Source organism: Salmo trutta, unplaced genomic scaffold (genome assembly GCF_901001165.1).
Source record: "Salmo trutta unplaced genomic scaffold, fSalTru1.1, whole genome shotgun sequence".
NCBI classification, from domain to species: domain Eukaryota; kingdom Metazoa; phylum Chordata; class Actinopteri; order Salmoniformes; family Salmonidae; genus Salmo; species Salmo trutta.
In genome coordinates this window covers 451,774-473,543 of record NW_021822244.1, presented here as the reverse complement: position 1 = coordinate 473,543, position 21,770 = coordinate 451,774, and the positions used below count along the sequence as shown (strand labels likewise).

The window sequence follows — 21,770 nt, the reverse complement described above, 5'->3', positions numbered from 1 at the left end:
AGAGATTTAAAATCGCAGTAGTACTTGTAGACACCATTCACCTGAGACACAGCTGTCAGTACTGCAGCAAGACCAGCAGTAAAGTAGTGTCCCTCCCTAGACAAGCTTTGACCCGCCCAGTACTCAGTTTACTGCTTACTATTCAATGACCTACACAACGTTGAGCTGGCGCAGAGCACAGGACGTCAACAACAGCTTATTCATTTTCAAAGTCGAAAGCAAGGTTCCAGCAACCACTGAAGGGCTGTCATTTCCCGGACACTATCCGAGGCTTGATACTGACCACCGTTCTAACTTTTAGGAGCGATTCCAACAACTCCAGGATGGAAGTGGCCCTGGTATCGTATGCAAATACGTCCGCTGACGTAGTTGATCATGTGGTTTTTGGCGTAGATCCCCCTGCGAACGCGGATTTTTTTCGGCTGTTGTCTGGCGGATTCGGTCGAATCTGTAGAATAAATCGTCGTATTCGGTTGTTATCGTGTTGAAAGACCCGTTTTGGACCCCGTTTACCGGTGCTCGGCATCACAGCGCATCATACGTGGTGGACAGGTAAGAATATGCCAAATAGAATATTTATCAGTTTGCATATCGGCGAAAACAAGTCCCAAAGTTAAACCTGTAGCCTAGCTGTGTAGCTAGCTAGCCTCCCACCACCACTGTTTCTGTACGCAGACGCCACTACACATTTTAACTTGGCTAGCCACTAAACTTTGATTGTCCCGGTGTGGCTACACCTGATTGACGACCTGCGAGTAGTAACAATGTATCCAGTTTCAAGCAATGACACGATGTGCCTACAGTCCTCCGGCTTTAGGAAGTTGTGTTTGCTACAATGCTGCGGTAATGTTAGTCGAGATTTGTGGGAGAGGACTTGTACTTTTTCCCTATGTCGACATAACCAGCAAAATATGGCCTCCACGCCGACATGGCGTTACGTCGTTGGCGAGGGAAGGGGACATTTGGGGAGCTTTGGAAAAAAATATTTATCTTGCTTATTTCTGTTGTATGCTATGGAATGGCGATTGGAATCATAAGACCAGAACGTTATAAATTGTATTCTAGTTCTGGAGTTTAACCAGCAACCTACTCCGATTTCGGGTACCAATGCCGTCCGTCGTATGATGTAGGCAGGCTGCAGGCAGCGGTGACGCCTTCTTGCACGTCCCTACTGCACTGTGGCAACAGTCACAGTGGAATAAAACGCCTCGTTGCAGTACAGCCAGACTACTGGTCGAAGTAGAATACATTTCACATATTGGTGGTTTAAGACGGGCTTGGTTCTCAGTATGAAGTTTGTTTCTTGATAAAGATCTATGCATATGAAATGAGCCTGACACAATAGGGCTCATTTCATTGTATCTTTACAAACTACAGTACTGTTGCCCAATGACATGCCTCATATTATCATCATGTTATTTCCTCATGCTACAGTACATGCTCATAATGTAGCCAAGTCAAGAAACGTCTGAAGTAGTTATTTCATTGTGGTATTTAGTGGAGGGGTTACAGATTTGTATGATTATGGTGTCCAAAAGCCTGAAAAGATGCAGCACTCAACAGGATGACCTGATTTGACTTGTAGCCTACTGCATGTGTCCACTTACACCACTGTTAAAGGTACAGTGCATGTTTTTATGTTCACACAGGATTCCAAACCAACAGTTGTAGACCTCATCAACTAGGTTACTAACACAGGAGGTTGGTGGCACATTAATTGGGGAGGATGGGCTCGTGGTAATGACTGGAGCGGAATCAGTGGAATGGTATCAAATACATCAAACACATGGTTTCCAGGTGTTTGATGCCGTTCTGGAAAATGATGAGCTGTTCTCCCCTCAGCAGCCTCCACTGGTTACTAGGCATATTCAGGATATGCACAAACCCTGTGTGATCCTATCATCACATTTAGCCAGGGGGGGGAGATATGATCAACATTAGTGACCTGACTAATCCAGTCATGTCACAGTTGTGCAGTGTCTCTACGGTGACAACATCAGTTAATTTCTGACTGGTGGAATGTATTCATTCAGATCAAGGCATGGCAGTCATTCTCAAGTCATATGTACACACTGATGGCGTCATACAGCAGTCATAGATCACAGTTCAATTACTTGGGCTTAGGTTGCTGAAGACAAACGTAGGCCTACATCCATTTGGTCTCCCTCCCTCCTCATCCCCATTCAGTGTCCTTGGTCTTTTCATGGTTCAGGCAGCGAATGGCTTGTTTAAAGATGGCCGCCTGTTCTTTGTGACTCATGTGGTGCTCACCTCAGCAATATCCTCTGTCAGACTCGGAGAGATGTTGTTCCTGCCTCCTCTCTGCTTCTAGATGTGTCGTTAGCTAGGGGACTAAGATGGCCCTGGTGATGTCATACCTGCTGTGGGCATGTCTTCCTGTAAAAGCCCTGTAGTCTGTCTGTGTGGAGCGGCCACAGTCATGATGACTTCATGACAGCATAGAGACAGCCTCGTTAGCCTTGTGCTTATTTATTAGGCAGTCGAACTACATTTTTGGGGCCCATATTCTCAGTGAGAGGGTTCAGAAGCTACTCTTGTTTGAAAATGTATGCACTCTCTACTGTAAGTCGCTCTGGATAATAGTGTCTGCTAAATGACTCAAATATATTTATTAGGCAGTCAGGTCCCCAAAATGTAGTTAATCTCCTCAGTGAGCAGGTTGAGGAAGAGTCCAGACTAATGCCGTACATGTGCTCGTCATGAATCATATGATGATCACCATATGATTACTCTCTTTTTATGTCTTTGTGTAAAAATAAAAATAAAAAAATAAAAATTTGCCCTTTCAACCTGATTGGCCTGCAGCCCTGTCAATCACCCTTCAATCCCCCCCACTCATTCCAACCAATCAGGGAGCTTGGACACACTAGTGCACCACCCAGTCACCTCAAGTTAGCGCGTGGTGTTTACATGCCGTCTTAAGAAGAGAAGATGCATGTTGTGTAGTGATGTACTCACATGCTGTTTCTATCTTGAGGTGTCGTGCGTCCATCGAACATAACCACACAACAACGTCAAGAAGTTGAACGGAATTGTCCGTGTGTGCCGTGTGATGGTTACTAAGTGTTTAGTATGGGCCTCAACATCGTGTTCTGATCGGACAACACTGGCGTGAGCAGAACAGAACCTAAGCAATCAGCGTCAGTTAATAGCAGGTGAGGACATTCCACTCAGACGAGCAGTTTTTTTTCATGGTCCTAGGTCTCGCCTGTATTAGTCGTTAACTGTATTTTTTTTATTTTTCACTTTGGTAATGAGTCAAAAAGACTGCATGCAGCAGGTTACATAATAATGTTACCGACTCAATTTCCTTCATGTGGATTACAATGAGAAATCACCATTGTCCAGTCAGAGTAGTAAGAAGGAGAGAATTCACAGGGTATGATAAGACACGGGCTGTTTCTTTTCCAGAACAATAACCTACTTATAGTCTGAACCAAGTCTCAGCTCTTTCCTATCCAAAGTCCTCTGAAACCACTACTCAACAAATATGGACATTTAAAAATAGATATTTTAGTCATTTAGCAGACGCTCTTATTCAAAGCGACGTGAAACACACTGAGAATGCCACTGCCGATAGACGTTTCTTCTCTTGCTAGAACAAAAGCGGTACCTGCAGCGTGCCGACCCGGTAAAGAAGAACCTGACGTTTCTACCTGTAGAATCGCAATGCTCGTCGGTGGCCAACAACTTGGCTTTGAGCCAATCAGAGAGCACGAACCCCCACGTGGGGGAGCCAACAGGAGTGAAAACAAAAAGGGAAAAGTGGGCATTTTCTCCATACATCCACAGTTAAATGTCATGAGCCAGTCACACTTCACACTGTATGCAATGTAGGCTATGGGATGGTAGCTAGCTAAGTGCACGGACGCAATGCACACAAGGCCTGGGCAGTATACCGAGGTATTTGGAAGTGGCCTCGGGATGGTTTTTCAATACCGCTGAAACTATTTATTTTGATGTTTTTCAATAAATGTTTATATTTGTAGCTACTTTTTAAGTAAATACCTGCAGTCAACTTGTTCAATATATTAAGAGACAAAGCTGATCACGTTGATCATTTCATCTGTCACATTATGAAGCTCACCGTAGTTCCCCAGAACAGTTGAGACAGTCACGTGTTTGTTTGTAAATAGCACAACAGGAGAAAGTGCAACACATTCAGCAGAAATTAGCACATGGACATGCATTGCCAAACACTACTGCCACCTTCTGGTTTGGAGTATTTTAAAAAGGCAGAGTAGCTGACGACTTAAAGGTTTTTGCTGTGTGAACACAAAAAGAGATTGAGTGCCGACACCGTTCAGAGGTGCTAAGTACTGTCGGCAGGTAAAGGTTTGACCAATGTGTCTAAGCTATTATTATTTTATTGAACCTTTATTTAGCTAGGCAAGTCAGTTCAGCTTCAGATAGACAGCTAGGTGAGACGAGCACGTTTCAGTCCATAGTACATTTGTCCTCAGTGTTTATCAGCCAAGTCAGTGCTAGTAGGAAAAGACAAGTGCCAGTGTTTGAGTTACATAGGGATTGTTTTATCTGGAACTAAAAGAAGCCAAACTGTTGGAAAGAAAGAGCTTCACAGAGGAGAAGCAGTGACGGTAAATAGAGTCCTGAAGCCACACAACTCTCACACAGACCGCATGGGTTTCCTAGGTAACGTCTCCCATCTGTTTTCTACTCAACAACAGTAAATTGATGTATTCGTGTGTAATGGGCAGGCTTTCATGTTAGAAGAGTACAGGGAAAGGAAGGAGAGAAAGAGATGATGGGAGAGGGAAAGGAAAGAGATATGATAGGAGAGATGAGAGGGAGTTCGTACTGTTACGTGACCTAAACTGGGATATGCTTAACACCCCGGCCGTCCTACAATCTAAGCTAGATGCCCTCAATCTCACACAAATGATCAAAGAACCTACCAGGTACAACCCTAAATCCATAACCATGGTCATAGATATCATCTTGACCAACTTTCCCTCTAAATACACCTCTGCTGTCTTCAACCAGGATCTCAGCGATCACTGCCTCATTGCCAGCGTCCGTCATGGGTCAGCGGTCAAACGACCACCCCTCATCACTGTCAAACGTTCCCTTAAACACTAGGTTGCTCTTTGAAAGTGCTTTCCTCACCATCTTAAATAAGCATGCCCCGTTTAAAATGGTTTTTTTTTAACTAAGAACGGATATAGCCCTTGGTTCACCCCAGACTTGACTGCCCTTCACCAGCACAAAAACATCCTGTGGCGTACTGCATTAGCATCAAATAGCCCCCGCGATATGCAACTTTTAGGGAATTCAGGAACCAATATACACAGTCAGTTAGGAAAGCTAAGGCTAGCTTTTTCAAGCAGAAATTTGTATCCTGTCGTACTAATAACAAAAAGGTTTGGGACACAAGTCCATGGCGAATAAGAGCACCTCCTCCTAGCTGCCCACTGCACTAGGCTAGGAAACATTGTCACTATTGATTATCATAGATTTATCGGTGATTTCAATGAGCATTTTTCTACGGCTGGCTATGCAACAGCTCTGCACCCCCCCGCAGAAAATTGGCCAAGCCCCTCCGCTTTTCCTTCACCCAAATCCAGACAGCTGATGTTCTGAAAGAGCTGCAAAATCTGGATCCCTACAAATCAGCTGGGCTAGACAATCTGGACCCTCTCTTTCTAAAATGATTCACCAAAATTGTTGCAACCCCTATTACTAGTCTGTTCAACCTCTCTTTCGTATCGTCTAAGATCCCCAAAGATTGGAAAGCTGCCACGGTCATCCCCCTCTTCAAAAGGGAAGACACTCTAGACCCAAACTGTTATTGACCTATATCCATCCTTTCCTGCCTTGCTGAAATCTTTGAAAGCCAAGTTAACAAACAGATCACCGACCATTTCTAATCCGACCGTACCATTTTCACTATGCAATCTGGTTTCCGAGCTGGTCATGGGTGCACCTCAGCCACGCTCAAGGTCCTAAACGATATCATGCGTCCCACCCTAGTCAACAGCCAGTGGAATCCCAGCTTGCGTCCCACCCTAGTCAGCAGCCAGTGGAATCTCGTGACGCGAAATACAAATACCTAAAAAATGCTATAACTTCAATTTCCCAAACGTATGACTATTTTACACCATTTTAAAGACAAGACTCTCGTTAATCTAACCACATTGTCCGATTTCAAAAAGGCTTTACAGCGAAAGCAAAACATTACATTATGTCAGAGTACCCTGCCAAAAATAATCACACAGCCATTTTCAAAGCAAGCATATGTCACAAAAACCAAAACCACAGCTAAATGCAGCACTAACCTTTGATCTTCATCAGATGACACTCCTAGGACATTATGTTATACAATACATGCATGTTTTGTTCAATCAAGTTCATATTTAAATCAAAAACCAGCTTTTTACATTAGCATGTGATATTCAGAACTACTAAATTACTCATGATTAACGTTCACAAAATACATCATTATTTTAAGAATTATAGATACAGAACTCCTTTATGCAATCGCGGTGTCAGATTTTAAATAGCTTCTCGGCGAAAGCACATTTTGCAATATTCTGAGTAGATAGCCCGGCCATCATGGCTAGCTAATTTGACACCCACCAAGTTTGGCCCTCACCAAACTCAGATTTACTATAAGAAAAATTTGATTACCTTTGCTGTTCTTCGTCAGAATGCACTCCCAGGACTTCTACTTCAACAACAAATGTTGTTTTGGTTCCAAATAATCCATAGTTATATTGAAATTGCTCCGTTTTGTTCGTGCGTTGAGGTCCCTATCCGAAGGGTGACGCGCGGGCGCATTTCGTGACAAAAAAAATAGAAATATTCCATTACCGTACTTCGAAGCATGTCAAACGCTGTTTAAAATATATTTTTATGCGTTTTTTCTCGTAAAATAGCGATAATATTCCAACCGGGCGACGTTGTATTCATTCAAAGAGAGAAAGAAAAACATGGAGTCCTCTCGTGTACGCGCGCTCCAGTGTCAGTGTTCCCTGCCTGACCACTCACAAAAATTCCTGCTGTTTTTCGCCCAGAGACTGCAGAGCTCTCATTCCACTTTCTGGCGCCTTCTGGGAGCCAATGGAAGCCTTAGAAAATGTCACGTTACAGCAGAGATGCTGTATTTTTGATAGAGATGCCCTAGAAGGACAACAAATTGTCAGACAGGGCACTTCCTGCATGGAATCTTCTCAGGTTTTGGCCTGCCATATGAGTTCTGTTATACTCACAGACACCATTCAAACGGTTTTAGAAACTTTAGAGTTTTCTATCCAAATCTACTAATTATATGCATATTCTCGTTTCTGGGTAAGAGTAGTAACCAGTTTAAATCGGGTACGTTTTTTTTATCCGGCCGTGAAAATACTGCCCCCTAGCCCCAACAGGTTAAGGATGAACCGTGAATTCATGCCAGGAACAAGAAGTGACGTTTTGGATTTCCTCCCTTCTGCAATAAGCAGCTAATTAGGTATTTTTACTTTATTCATGTGTTTAATACGATACTGTTATATCGCCGGCTAAACTGTTATGTATGTAAGCACTTCAGAGTTATATCAAGCTAATAAGTCACTCGTAAGACAAGAAAGTTGTAAGAGTGTTTAACTGTATTTTAATTTACTTTATAATTCTCACAGAAGGTGATAATTCTGACCTAAAAGGAGAGGGGAGGGATGAGGGGGGAGGAGGAGAGGGAAAGAGGGAGGAGGAGGCAGAGGAGAGGGAAAGGGGGAGGAGGAGAGAGGAAAGGAGGAGGGGGAGAGAGAGAGGAAAGAGAGAAACAGAGGACCGGTTGAAAGAAGACGAGAGAAGGAAAGGAGAAGAGTATGTGAAGGCAAGGAGAGAGCATAAGAGGAGAGGACGAATCAGAATCAAAGTTTATTGGTTGCATACAAAGATTTGCAGATGTCGCAGCTGCATCGAAATGCTGGAGGAAGGGAGAGGACAGAAGAAAGAGCTCAGCTGGGGCTCTTCTCTCTGACTGCAGAAACCCACAGCTCTGACCCAGTCACGTGTCTCCAGCCTGACCAGCAGGTCACCCCTGCTGTAGCAGAGGCTGTCTCATATGTGGACACCCAGTAACACCAGTCATGCTTGGTTGACTACAGTAGGTCGAACAACTGTCTGTCGCTGATATAGGCTAGAGGAGGTACTCCAGATGTACAGATGGTTAATTAGAGAAACACTACTAGGTAACCTAGTGTTGGGGGCTATTTTGTAAATGACATCGCCGAAGTCAAGGATCGGTAGGATAGTCAGTTTTACGCGGGTGTGTTTGGCAGCATGAGTGAAGGCTTTGTTTTGTGAAATAGGAAGCCCATTCTAGATTTAATTTTGGATTGGAGATGCTTAATGTGAGTCTGGAAGGACTACAGATGGTTTCACCAGACACCACCCTGCCAGGACTGACTGTTACAGATGGTTTCACCAGACACCACCCTGCCAGGACTGACTGTTACAGATGGTTTCACCAGACACCACCCTGCCAGGACTGACTGTTACAGATGGTTTCCCCAGACACCACCCTGCCAGGACTGACTGTTACAGATGGTTTCCCCAGACACCACCCTGCCAGGACTGACTGTTACAGATGGTTTCCCCAGACGCCACCCTGTCAGGACTGACTGCTACAGATGGTTTCACCAGACACCACCCTGCCAGGACTGACTGCTACAGATGGTTTCACCAGACACCACCCTGCCAGGACTGACTGTTACAGATGGTTTCACCAGACGCCAGGACTGACTGTTACAGATGGTTTCACCAGACACCACCCTGCCAGGACTGACTGCTACAGATGGTTTCACCAGACACCACCCTGCCAGGACTGACTGCTACAGATGGTTTCACCAGACACCACCCTGCCAGGACTGACTGTTACAGATGGTTTCCCCAGACACCACCCTGCCAGGACTGACTGTTACAGATGGTTTCCCCAGACACCACCCTGCCAGGACTGACTGTTACAGATGGTTTCCCCAGACGCCACCCTGCCAGGACTGACTGCTACAGATGGTTTCACCAGACACCACCCTGCCAGGACTGACTGCTACAGATGGTTTCACCAGACACCACCCTGCCAGAACTGACTGTTACAGATGGTTTCACCAGACGCCAGGACTGACTGTTACAGATGGTTTCACCAGACACCACCCTGCCAGGACTGACTGTTACAGATGGTTTCACCAGACGCCAGGACTGACTGTTACGGATGGTTTCACCAGACACCACCCTGCCAGGACTGACTTACAGATGGTTTCACCAGACACCACCCTGCCAGGACTGACTGTTCCAGATGGTTTCACCAGACGCCAGGACTGACTGTTCCAGATGGTTTCATCAGACGCCAGGACTGACTGTTACAGATGGTTTCATCAGACGCCAGGACTGACTGTTACAGATGGTTTCACCAGACGCCAGGACTGACTGTTACAGATGGTTTCACCAGACGCCACCCTGCCAGGACTGACTGTTACAGATGGTTTCCCCAGACACCACCCTGCCAGGACTGACTGTTACAGATGGTTTCCCCAGACACAACCCTGCCAGGACTGACTGTTACAGATGGTTTCACCAGACGCCACCCTGCCAGGACTGACTGCTACAGATGGTTTCACCAGACACCACCCTGCCAGGACTGACTGTTACAGATGGTTTCACCAGACACCACCCTGCCAGGACTGACTGTTACAGATGGTTTCACCAGACACCACCCTGCCAGGACTGACTGTTACAGATGGTTTCACCAGACACCACCCTGCCAGGACTGACTGTTACAGATGGTTTCACCAGACACCAGGACTGACTGTTATAGATGGTTTCACCAGACACCACCCTGCCAGGACTGACACACTCATGACCACATAGCTCCTCATGTCAAGTCTCCGGTTTCCTTAAAAGCCCAATGCAGACTGTTTTATATCAAATCATTTCTGGGTAACAATGAAGTACCGTACTGTAATTGTTTTTAAATTAAAATTGTCAAAATTAAACAGAAATAGCTTCTTAGCAAAGAGCATTTTCTCAAGCTAAATTTTTGCTAGGATTGTCTGTGTGGCCTGAGTGGGGAGCTGTTATTGGCAGAGGTTTGAAATTCTCTTTTATTATTGGTCTATTAGCTAATTTAACAGAACTCCATCCCACCAAAAATGTAAGGCAGTCATTTCAACCAGTTCTTACACTAAAAGGGACTTCATAATCACTAAAAGGGACTTAATAAGCATACTTCACAATTCCACAGTAATATTCCAACCTCGGTGTGGATATATACATATACACACGCACACACGCACGCACACACACACACACACACACACAGTACCCAGCACCCAGCAAAAGTTTGGACACCTACTATTACTATTTTCTACATTGTAGAATAGTGAAGACATCAAAACTATGAAATAACACATATGGAATCATGTAGTAACCAAAAAAGTGTTAATCAAAATATATTTTATATTTGACATTATTCAAAGTAGCCACCCTTTTCCTTGATGACAGCTTTGCTCACTCTTGGCATTCTGTCAACTGGAATTAACAGGTGTGCCTTGATAAAAGTTAATTTGTGGGATTTCTTTCTTTAATGCATTTGAGCCAATCAGTTATGTTGTGGCAAGGTAGGGGTGGTATACAGAAGATAACCCTATTTGGTAAAAGACCAAGTCCATAATATGGCCAGAACAGCTCAAATAAGCAAAGAGAAACGACAGTCCAGTACTTTAAGACATGAGGGTCAGTCAATACGGAACATTTCAAGAACTATGCAAAGGAGATGTCGTGCTGCATGAGGCACATGGTGGTCACACCAGATACTGTCTGATTTTCTGATCCACGCCCCTACCTTATTTTTTAAGGTATCTTTGACCAACAGATGCATATCTGTATTCCCAATCATGTGAAATCCATAGATTAAGGCCTAATGAATTTATTTAAATTGACTGATTTCCTTATGAACTGTAACTCAGTAAAATCTTTGAAATTGTTGCGTTTCTTTATATTTTTGTTCAGTGTATAAATATGTTTTGTACAAGAGGACAGAGTTCAAGAAAGCATGGTCATTCTCAGGGTTAGACTGCATTGTGAATGCATGGACATGGTTTGATAACTGTCAAAGTATTTCTTGACTGGAGGACTTCATGCTTCCCTCAGCTTGGTAGTAATATTAGGATTCCTTTTCTAAACCAAATACTTACCACCTCATGCTGTCTATATTCACTGTGAATACCAGGCTCAGTCTTGTAGTACTACTAGGTCTTTACCAGTACAATGCAGTCTATGCAATGGTCCGCTTGGGCAAAGTATAGATTCAATTGACCCCTACCTGGATTCTACCAGTTGAATACAAGCATATGTATTGTGGACCCCCTCCAACTTGATGTTTATACAGTAGAATCAAAAGGGCTGATGTCTTATCTAAGTTGGTTGGGCCAAAAGTAGTGAGTCGGAACATTCTGGTCTCTGGTGAAGTGGAGAGAATAAATCCCTCCCCCCTGCTGTTAGCCTGTTTCCATGGTAACCGGGCTGCTAGACCAGTTCAGACTTTGACTGCTATATTTAAAGACATGATGGGACCCTAACCAGTAACTTTGGACTATTTAATTGTCCAAATCAGAATCAATGTGATGGTGGACTGACTGGACACCCCGGATATGATAAAGACTTGCTCCAGTCCAGTAGTAGCCTGCTAGGCTTAAACATTGGGGTTTAAACACTGTTATTTATATCATTCTAATACAGAGAATCTGCACCAGGCTTGCAGTGCACTACTCAACATTCCTTGGACCAATTCAGTTATTATTATTCTGTGTTCATAACCTAGATAGAATGGTAAGTAAAGCAGGGAAAGGGTGATTGCCTGTTTCAATGCAGAGCTACAGTGTTTTTTTTCAGGGCCAATTTGATGATTTAAATGAATTCTGTGACGTTCCCAAATTCAGCCCCCTGCTGGGGGATGCAGTATTAGCAGAGCACTGTCTCCTCCCACACACCTCCTCTCTCTCTCCTTCCATCATCATCACCCTCTAGAACACTGGCGCTGTGGGTCTGTTCAGAACGCTGCAATGTTTCACAACATTACACAAAGTTCAGATAGAAATGCACTGTCTAGATCAGACATACTTCTCTGTCTGGTAGAAGAATAGGGAATTAAGTCACCTCTATTTGTTGCGTTTCTGTCGCTGCCAAAGTTCTGAACGCTTCACCTCACTGAATACAGCAGACCTCTGATCTATGGAACATGGAACAGTGAGCCAGTCTGGATGAAATGCCTACCTTCTTCCTGTCCACTCTGTTATCCTAGCAACAGCAGTCTGTGCCTTGTCCCCCACACCCACCATGACATGTGTTTCTGTCACATCAGATGAATGCTGCTCTGAAAGTGTCTCGCCACTCAGCAGGTGGATCCATTCTGCTCTTCAGTATGTTGTTATTTACCAACTGTCTTGTTGTCATGGTAGATATGGAAGGGCTGTAGTGATGGTGTGATGGGCTCATGAGTCATAGTGTTGTCTCTGATTGGCCGGATAGAAAGGTCCTTTGACACACAGTCTCTGACTCGGCAGCTTCACACTTGTAGGGATTCATTGGCCAGCTGTTGCAATTCCTGGACACACAGCAGGTTGAGAGACGCGCAGCAGGTTGAGAGACGCGCAGCAGGTTGAGAGACGCGCAGCAGGTTGAGAGACGCGCAGCAGGTTGAGAGACGCGCAGCAGGTTGAGAGAGACGCGCAGCAGGTTGAGAGAGACGCGCAGCAGGTTGAGAGAGACGCGCAGCAGGTTGAGAGAGACGCGAGGCAGGTTGAGAGAGACGCGCAGCAGGTTGAGAGAGACGCGCAGCAGGTTGAGAGAGACGCGCAGCAGGTTGAGAGAGACGCGCAGCAGGTTGAGAGAGACGCGCAGCAGGTTGAGAGAGACGCGCAGCAGGTTGAGAGAGACGCGCAGCAGGTTGAGAGAGACGCGCAGCAGGTTGAGAGAGACGCGCAGCAGGTTGAGAGAGAGGACGCGCAGCAGGTTGAGAGAGAGGACGCGCAGCAGGTTGAGAGAGGACGCGCAGCAGGTTGAGAGAGAGGACGCGCAGCAGGTTGAGAGAGAGGACGCGCAGCAGGTTGAGAGAGAGAGAGACACACAGCAGGTTGACACACAGCAGAGGGGGAGTCAGTAACTCTTCAGCTGGGTTGTTATTGTGTCAGATGGAATGACTTTAGTGATCTGATGACGGAGTGATCCGTCGTCCTATGGATGTTTCATGTTCTGTAACTGATGTTGACGTCTGTGGCAGCCTAATCATCAGGAATGATTCATGATGTGGATGAGCCTGTTGTTAATGTATGTTCTCCTGTTGGAAGCAAATAATGAAAGCCCCTTGAATACAGCAGCGAGTCACCAGAGCAGTGTCCATTGGGGGAGTTACTTTGGTACCTGCTGGCCTGGGTTAGTATGTGTCAGTCGGGCTGGAAGCATATGAGTGGACAGAGTAGGTCTCTCCAGAGCAGAGTCAGACTCGCGCTCTCAGAGACGGTGAGCTGAGGACATGATATGAGACACAAAGCGTCGGCTGGGACCTCATGCAAGTTTAATTTGGCTCCAGTATGGCGGGGCGCTCCTCTCCATCCAGCCTGACATGCCGCAGCAGCACAGGGATAAGACGCCCGGCCTGACACGCCGCCGCAGCAGCACAGGGATAAGACGCCCGGCCTGACACGCCGCCGCAGCAGCACAGGGATAAGACGCCCGGCCTGACACGCCGCCGCCGCAGCACAGGGATAAGACGCCCGGCCTGACACGCCGCCGCCGCAGCACAGGGATAAGACGCCTGGCACGCCGCAGCAGCACAGGGATAAGACGCCCAGCCTGGCACGCCGCAGCACAGTCCTGAATGGAGAGGACAGCGTCAGTCTGCTAGCAGGACTCATTAGGACATGCAACAGAAAACATTTTGAAACGGACCATTAGTGTTTCTCAATGGACAAGTCGAGGTAGTCCCTCTCTGTTTCAGTCCTTTTTCTTCCATTTGGAGCCGACTGAACACGACCCAGGTCTGGCAGACAGACGGACTGGCTCTTAGCAACGGCCCCTCAGTCCGCCTGACTCCACACTGCAGCCTTCCTGGCTCCATGTCTCCTCCCAGATGAATGAATACCTGTGAGGTGTGTTTTTAATACACTGCTGCCTTCCTGGCTCCATGTCTCCTCCCAGATGAATGAATACCTGTGAGGTGTGTTTTTAATACACTGCAGCCTTCCTGGCTCCATGTCTCCTCCCAGGTGAATGAATACCTGTGAGGTGTGTTTTTAATACACTGCAGCCTTCCTGGCTCCATGTCTCCTCCCAGATGAATGAATACCTGTGAGGTGTGTTTTTAATACACTGCAGCCTTCCTGGCTCCATGTCTCCTCCCAGATGAATGAATACCTGCGAGGTGTGTTTTTAATACACTGCTGCAGCAGCAGCATCAACAGCAATGCAACGAGGGCAAGTCAATGTCCGGACTGTGGTTGTCATAACTACCTTATGGAAATGAGTCTGGCCTGAATTTTAACGATGCACCTCTTCTGCTGGTTATGGGAATACCCCAAGTTACGATCCAATGAGTGACTGAGTTGATGACGGCAGTCATTTGTATTTGACATTTCCCAGTGCTGATGTAGCTAGTCATGGATGTTCTACCTAGACCATCTCTTACCAGAGCCCTGACCACCAGACCAACAGCATGGGACATGTTCTACCTAGACCATCTCTTACCAGAGCCCTGACCACCAGACCAACAGCATGGAACATGTTCTACCTAGACCATCTCTTACCGGAGCCCTGACCACCAGACCAACAGCATGGAACATGTTCTACCTAGACCATCTCTTACCGGAGCCCTGACCACCAGACCAACAGCATGGAACATGTTCTACCTAGACCATCTCTTACCAGAGCCCTGACCACCAGACCAACAGCATGGAACATGTTCTACCTAGACCATCTCTTACCAGAGCCCTGACCACCAGACCAACAGCATGGAACATGTTCTACCTAGACCATCTCTTACCGGAGCCCTGACCACCAGACCAACAGCATGGAACATGTTCTACCTAGACCATCTCTTACCGGAACCCTGACCACCAGACCAACAGCATGGAACATGTTCTACCTAGACCATCTCTTACCAGAGCCCTGACCACCAGACCAACAGCATGGAACATGTTCTACCTAGACCATCTCTTACCAGAGCCCTGACCACCAGACCAACAGCATGGAACATGTTCTACCTAGACCATCTCTTACCGGAGCCCTGACCACCAGACCAACAGCATGGAACATGGATGTTCTGTGTTCTAAACAGTGGGCTGTAACAGTTGTTCCTGAAATGAAACATGTTGGGTCTCATCCCAAGCACCACTGGGTCTTAGTCACGGTTGTGAAGAAAGCAATCTTTGAAGAGTTTGAAGAGAGGCAGTTACTGAAATGTGATATTTGATAGCTTTCTCCTGATTTAGTGAACTGATAAATGATCCGAGGTCAGGCAGTCCACTGTGAAAACAGATTTGTTTCTTCATTTTGGAGCCAAAAGCTACATTCACCATTCATCACACAAAGCCTACTCTTCTATTAAAGTCCTCCTACCATCATTTACCTGCTGTCCTGTCCAGCGGATTCTATCAGTTCAGTCACTGCTGGAAGTCAGAACACATCGGCCCTTATAAAAGTGTTCTATTGCAGAACCAAAAGTCTGTTTGTTATAGAAAAACACGTTCTCCCTTCCAGTTTTGTTGCATGGAAATGTGATTTGGTAATGCATGAGGCAACTAGAATATCAATTACTTCTTTCACGCTCTCTTGAATTAGCTCCTCTATCGCTTCATAAAAAAAAGAAATGCTCAGGGAAATGAAATCCATGTACTGTATTATATTGCATCCTTAAGGCTTCTCTGAAGTTTTTTCACATCTGTTACCTTGGAGCTGATTCTGTTTTGGTGCGTTGTCAGATTTAGCTACAGTATGTGTTGCACCAACATGGAGCTGTCTTGGCTTTGGGTGTATGTATTACTGGCTTTAGGCCTTTAAAGATGCACTTTGTGGAAAAATCACTCTGCTATTTCCTGGTTGCTAAAATTCAAATAGTTCGCTTAATTTCAGTTTGTGACAAAACAAGCAAGTATAGTGTAGAGAATCAATGTACCATGTAAACTGCTGTGAAATATATTTTTCCGTAACTAAAAAGAGTATTTTCAGCTGTTTGATACTAGTGTACAAAACCGTAAAAGATGCTAAAAAAAAACAGTGCACACAGAACAGATCTACAGCTTCTTAGACTTGCTTTCAATGAGTGACAGATCTATAACACATATTTCTGTGTGAATTTGGTTGGGTTGCCCATAAAAGTGACATTACATATGCCATCTCTCTGTTGAAGTTGCAATCTGTTACTAGGGAGACAGTTACATATTGCAGCTCCAACAGAGAGATGACATATGTAATCTGTTACTAGGGAGACAGTTACATATTGCAGCTTCAACAGAGAGATGACATATGTAATCTGTTACTAGGGAGACAGTTACATATTGCAGCTTCAACAGAGAGATGACATATGTAATCTGTTACTAGGGAGACAGTTACATATTGCAGCTTCAACAGAGAGATGACATATGTAATCTGTTACTAGGGAGGACAGTTACATATTGCAGCTTCAACAGAGAGATGACATATGTAATCTGTTACTAGGGAGACAGTTACATATTGCAGCTTCAACAGAGAGATGACATATGTAATCTGCTACTAGGGAGACAGTTACATATTGCAGCTTCAACAGAGAGATGACATATGTAATCTGCTACTAGGGAGACAGTTACATATTGCAGCTTCAACAGAGAGATGACATATGTAATCTGTTACTAGGGAGACGGGATCGGAAGCAGTTTTGGGTTTCCAGGATTACTGTCATTGAGTTTGAAAGGCTTGTTTTGTCACAGAAGGGACAAGCTATGTCCTGTGACAGAGGGATGGAGAACAATAACTCTGAATATGTACAATAGTTTAGGGACATTTTCATTGCAGAGTTAGGCCTTATTACCATGGCCATTTATGTTAAGTAGGAAAGAGGAAGAAAAATGATGCTGACTATTGAACCGGCGGTATGGGATTTTAATATTGTCTGTTTTCAGGTTATTGCAGGAATATCCTTGTTTCTTTAATTTCTCCTCTCTCTCTCCCCCCCAGATTGGGTGATCTGGGATGAAGTCTCATGAATTCCCTCATTGGAGCTGACATTAACAGTCAGCTGGAACAACAAGTGCATATTCTTCACAAGACAAACATCCCCTACAACGTCCGTCTAACAGTCCCAGGTGACCTACGCACGCCATGGCCAGCCGAAGGAAGACCACGACCCCTTGTAGAGCTGATGCTGTTTTTAGAGGTGATGACATGATGGGGCAAGAGGATCCAGGTGAGATGGAGGTGGAGGTATCGGCGAATGACAAAAGCACAGTGGTGAATGGATCCAAAGAGATGCTTCCTGCGGAGGACTGGAGCTCTGGGACAGAGCCTAGTGGTTCACGTCAGGAGTCGCCGGCCCCTGAGAAACCTAATGCTGTGGATTCAAGGCCTCAGAGGAAGCAGCAGGGAGGCTATGAATGCAAGTACTGTCCGTTCTCTACGCAGAACCTGAATGAGTTCAAGGAACACGTGGACTCCAATCACCCCAATGTCATTCTCAACCCGCTCTACCTGTGTGCTGTGTGCAACTTCAACACAAAGAAGTTTGACACCTTGACAGAGCACAATGAGAGGTGTCATCCAGGGGAGAGCAACTTTAAGTTCAAGAGAATCAAACTGAACAATCAGACCATCCTAGAGCAGTCGATAGAAGGAGCAAGCAACGCTGTCGTCTGTGATTCAACCAACGGCATTCTGACTGGAGAAGACTTTGCCACTTTCCCCCTGAGCAAATCCACCACAGTGAAGATTAGTAAGCCAAAAACAGACAACAAACGGTTATTCACAGAAAGTCAACCGGACAGACTCAACCCCGAGCTCCCCAGAAAGCAGATCGCCGCCGTGAATGTGAACGGGACCGTGATCATCCCAGAAGCGACCCTAAAAGATAGCATCTCTCATATCATGCCTTCTCTTCAGCGCCCTCCTAACTACAACTTAGTACCAAAAATCGCTGTCCCTTTGAACACCTCTAAGTACAACCCTTCACTGGACAGTAACCTGACACTCATCACATCCTTCACCAAGTTCCCATACCCGACCCAAGCGGAGCTGTCCTGGCTTACCGCTGCCTCGAAGCACCCCGAGGAACAGATCAAGGTGTGGTTCACCCTCCAGAGGCTGAAGCAAGGCATCAGCTGGTCCCCTGAAGAGGTGGAAGAAGCTCGGAAGAAGATGTTCAATGGTACCATCCAGTCAGTCCCACAGACCACCTTCACCGTGCTGAGCGGTGCCCAGATGGCTCAGTCCACCAAAGGACAACAGTCCCTAGTTCAATCCGTCCCCTTCAACCTCCTGGGACAGACCAGTTATGTGTTGACGCCCGTTGCAAACGGCTCAGCTGTCAGTTGTTCTCCCATCACACTAACCATGGCAAACCAGGTCGTGCAGTCAGTAAAGCGACCCTTGGCAGCTCCAGTAGTGGCCGCTTCAGAGATCAAACGTCCCTCCATAATCCAGACGATTCAGGCACCTAGACTGGTGGCTTCGCCTAAACCCAGCTTCACTTCAGACTCCGATAAAACCCCGGACCAGATTGCTGTACTGAAAGCTAGTTACACCCAGTGCCAGTTCCCTGAAGAGGAGGAAGTATACCGTCTCATTGAGTCCACCGGCCTCTCTAGAGGAGAAATCAAGAAGTGGTTCAGCGAGCAACGACTCCTCAATCACAAGGTGGCGCCACAGGTGATCAAGATTGAGCCCCAGGCATCGAAAGACAGTCAGCCCAAAAAGGCTGTCCCCACCCAGTTTCCTCTCCTGGAGAGGCTCAAAGGCAAATCCTCTGAGCAGCTCAAGATGCTAGAGGAGAGTTTTCAGAGGACCAGCTCCCCCACTGAAATTGACGTTGACAACCTCGTTGTGGACACAAGGCTCTCCAAGACTGAGATCGACTGCTGGTTCTCAGAGCGCAGAGCGTTGCGGGACAACTTGGAACAAGCCCTGGCAAACTCCATGGGTCCTAAGAGCCTTGAGGAGCAACGAGGGATACTAAATAGTGTTTACGAACAGGACAGCAAAGTCCGGTGCTCACCTCTTCCCATTGTCACCACTTCCACCAGTCCTGAGCCAATCGACAGGAAATCCCTAGGGCTTCTCAAAGAGGTGTTCACCCAGACCCAGTGGCCGTCGCCAGAGGAGTACAGCCAGCTGGAGGGACAGACAGGTTTGTCTCGTACAGAGATTGTCCGCTGGTTCAAGGAAAACCGATCCGCCCTGAAGAATGGAACCTTGGACTGGATGGAACAGTTCCAGAAAGTCAACGGCAAAGCAGAACAGAATGGTCAGAGCTCGTCAGGGATTACAGAACGACCCCCAAGCAGCATTCTCCAGCAGCACTGCACAGAAGCCAAGACGACACTGCTTTCAGCAGAAGACGCAGAAAAGCTTCCATTGCAGTCGAAACTCATCAACCAGGACATAGTCCAGTGGTTTACCAGTAAACTGGGCCAGAGTATGACAGACATCAGCAGGGGCAGGGACCAACATGGACAGGCCAACGTGGACAGAAGCAGGTGGGTGAAGGTGACCATGGCTGTAGGGGACGAGACTAAAGGTGCTTTGGAGAACCAGAAGATCGGATCAGAAACAGAGGTGCTGATGGGAGACCAACCTGGTCGGGTGACTGGATGAAAAGAGCATGGTGAGTAGTCTATGATAAGCTACTGTACTGCAAATGTATAATTCCTTTGATAATGATGCATTTCAGTGTTAATGATCTCGTCTTGATGCCTGTAAGTAACTCAGTCAAAGAAATATGTCCCAGATGCAGGGGAATTGGTTATGTAGTAGTGTGATGGTTTTCCCTTTAACAGAGAGATGGCTAGCAACAATCTAGCAGCTGTGGCTTTGAACCACCCGGGAAGCCTGTAATTTAGCCTTCAGAAAAACATATTGGCAGGAAGAGGCTATTGAGATTATACACATGTGGTTATGACTGGGGATTTTTCCCCTGGTGAACAGAAAAGCACCTGATAGCCTGCTGTATGGGTCTGTTAACTGCAGAATGATAAGTTAACTACAAAGGGTGTAGTCAGCCATTTGTATAACAAGTCTGTGTTTTGACATTTTACTTTGTTTCAGAGGATGCTGAGTTTCTCAAGCAGAAGATTCTCAAGATTGTTGAATCTGGAACCAATGATTTCCTACCTGGCCTGTGACATCAGCACAGTGGACAGTAGAGTCCACTCCAAACACTGACTGGCCAGACCATTGAGTGCCAAAGCTGGACTTGATGCATTATTATTATTATTACACTTAATAAAAAAGGGCCCTTGTAAATATTTTTCTGTATTGCAAAAGCTTTGTAAACATTTTTGGGGTTGCTGGTTTTTACATTTCTAACATGAGTCAATAACCCCTAAAAGAGGAATGTTTTGGTTTTTATGACGGTAATTATAAGCCAATTCATCTTCTTTCTTTTTTTTTTTTAACAAAACGTTTAGTAACTGACAGCTGGTCATAGATGGCACTTATTTCAAGTGGATAGACAAGTTACACTTCTGATCTGATAACCAGTGAGTTCATCCATTGGACTAAAGGGTTTATAGTGGTTCTCTAGCAGACCATAGAATCACCTAGCCTGGGTACCAGATGTTTGGCATGACAAGGAGTGGAATGATGGCACAAACAGGTCTCCTACCCAGGCTAAGAATCCCATACTTGCATTACAATAACAGTTGTCCCCCCTCTCTCATGCTGAATGCTGCTGAGACGACAGTCAGACACAGAATGGACATGAATAAAAAAACAAGAAAATGCACTGTACATGTTTTTTGTAGTTCAGTCTCATTTTTGAATTGCAGCGTCCGTAACTGGTCTTTTCTCGTGTTGGCTTTCTAGATATCCATAGATATCCTAGGTGTTAGGCTCAATTTCAATGGCTCGCTCCTTGAGTTTCATGCCTCCTATTAGTGAATTATGTTCATACATGTATCTGGAATACTGTACTGCTACCAAGAATCTCTTTGCTTGATTTTATTTTTTAAATCCGTCTGCTGTAACTCAATAAAACACAACCAACTGAAGGATGTCTCTTGGTCCCTTGTGCAGTGGTCACTACTCAGAGATGCTTAAACCTAAGGTCCCAGGGCTGGTTTCTCTTGTGCAGTGGTCACTACTCAGAGATACTTAACCCTAAGGTCCCAGGGCTGGTTTCTACTAAGCTAACCAACCAACTGAAGGATGTCTCTTGGTCCCTTGTGCAGTGGTCACTACTCAGAGATACTTAACCCTAAGGCCCCAGGGCTGGTTTCTACTAAGCTAACATGTGGTCATGCCGAGGATCATTTAGTTATTTTAGGACAGCTGTATGTATTATAAAATACTAATCAAAAGTATGTTTTAAAGTGTCTGGCCTATTTCTGGGAGATGTAAGAAAGCTTGGGGGGGGGGTTGAATTTGACCGTGGAACCTTTCTTGGAAATACCGTTTTCACTTCCATTCATTTTTCAGCCTGATACCGTGACACTTGGAGGTCGTAGAGCAAAATGGAGAACACCATTGTGTTTGAGTCATCTTTCCATAGACTGGCCGTATTAGTTTGTAGCCCAAGC

The 21,770-nt window shown here is 45.7% G+C and overlaps 1 protein-coding gene across 1 annotated transcript; it reads left to right on the top strand.

Annotated features, from left to right (window-relative positions):
- Positions 1–218: 218 nt before the first annotated feature.
- Positions 219–21,242, top strand: LOC115181408 (zinc fingers and homeoboxes protein 2). Its single transcript, XM_029743346.1, has 3 exons — positions 219–552; positions 17,221–19,858; positions 20,299–21,242. Exon 2 carries the CDS (start codon positions 17,365–17,367, stop codon positions 19,846–19,848), a length of 2,484 nt encoding a protein of 827 aa, XP_029599206.1. The 5' UTR covers positions 219–552; positions 17,221–17,364; the 3' UTR covers positions 19,849–19,858; positions 20,299–21,242.
- Positions 21,243–21,770: the final 528 nt, after the last annotated feature.

Excerpts from the sequence above, each read along its gene's own strand:
- LOC115181408 (XM_029743346.1), top strand. The coding sequence starts at position 17,365 with ATGGCCAGCCGAAGGAAGACCACGACCCCTTGTAGAGCTGATGCTGTT.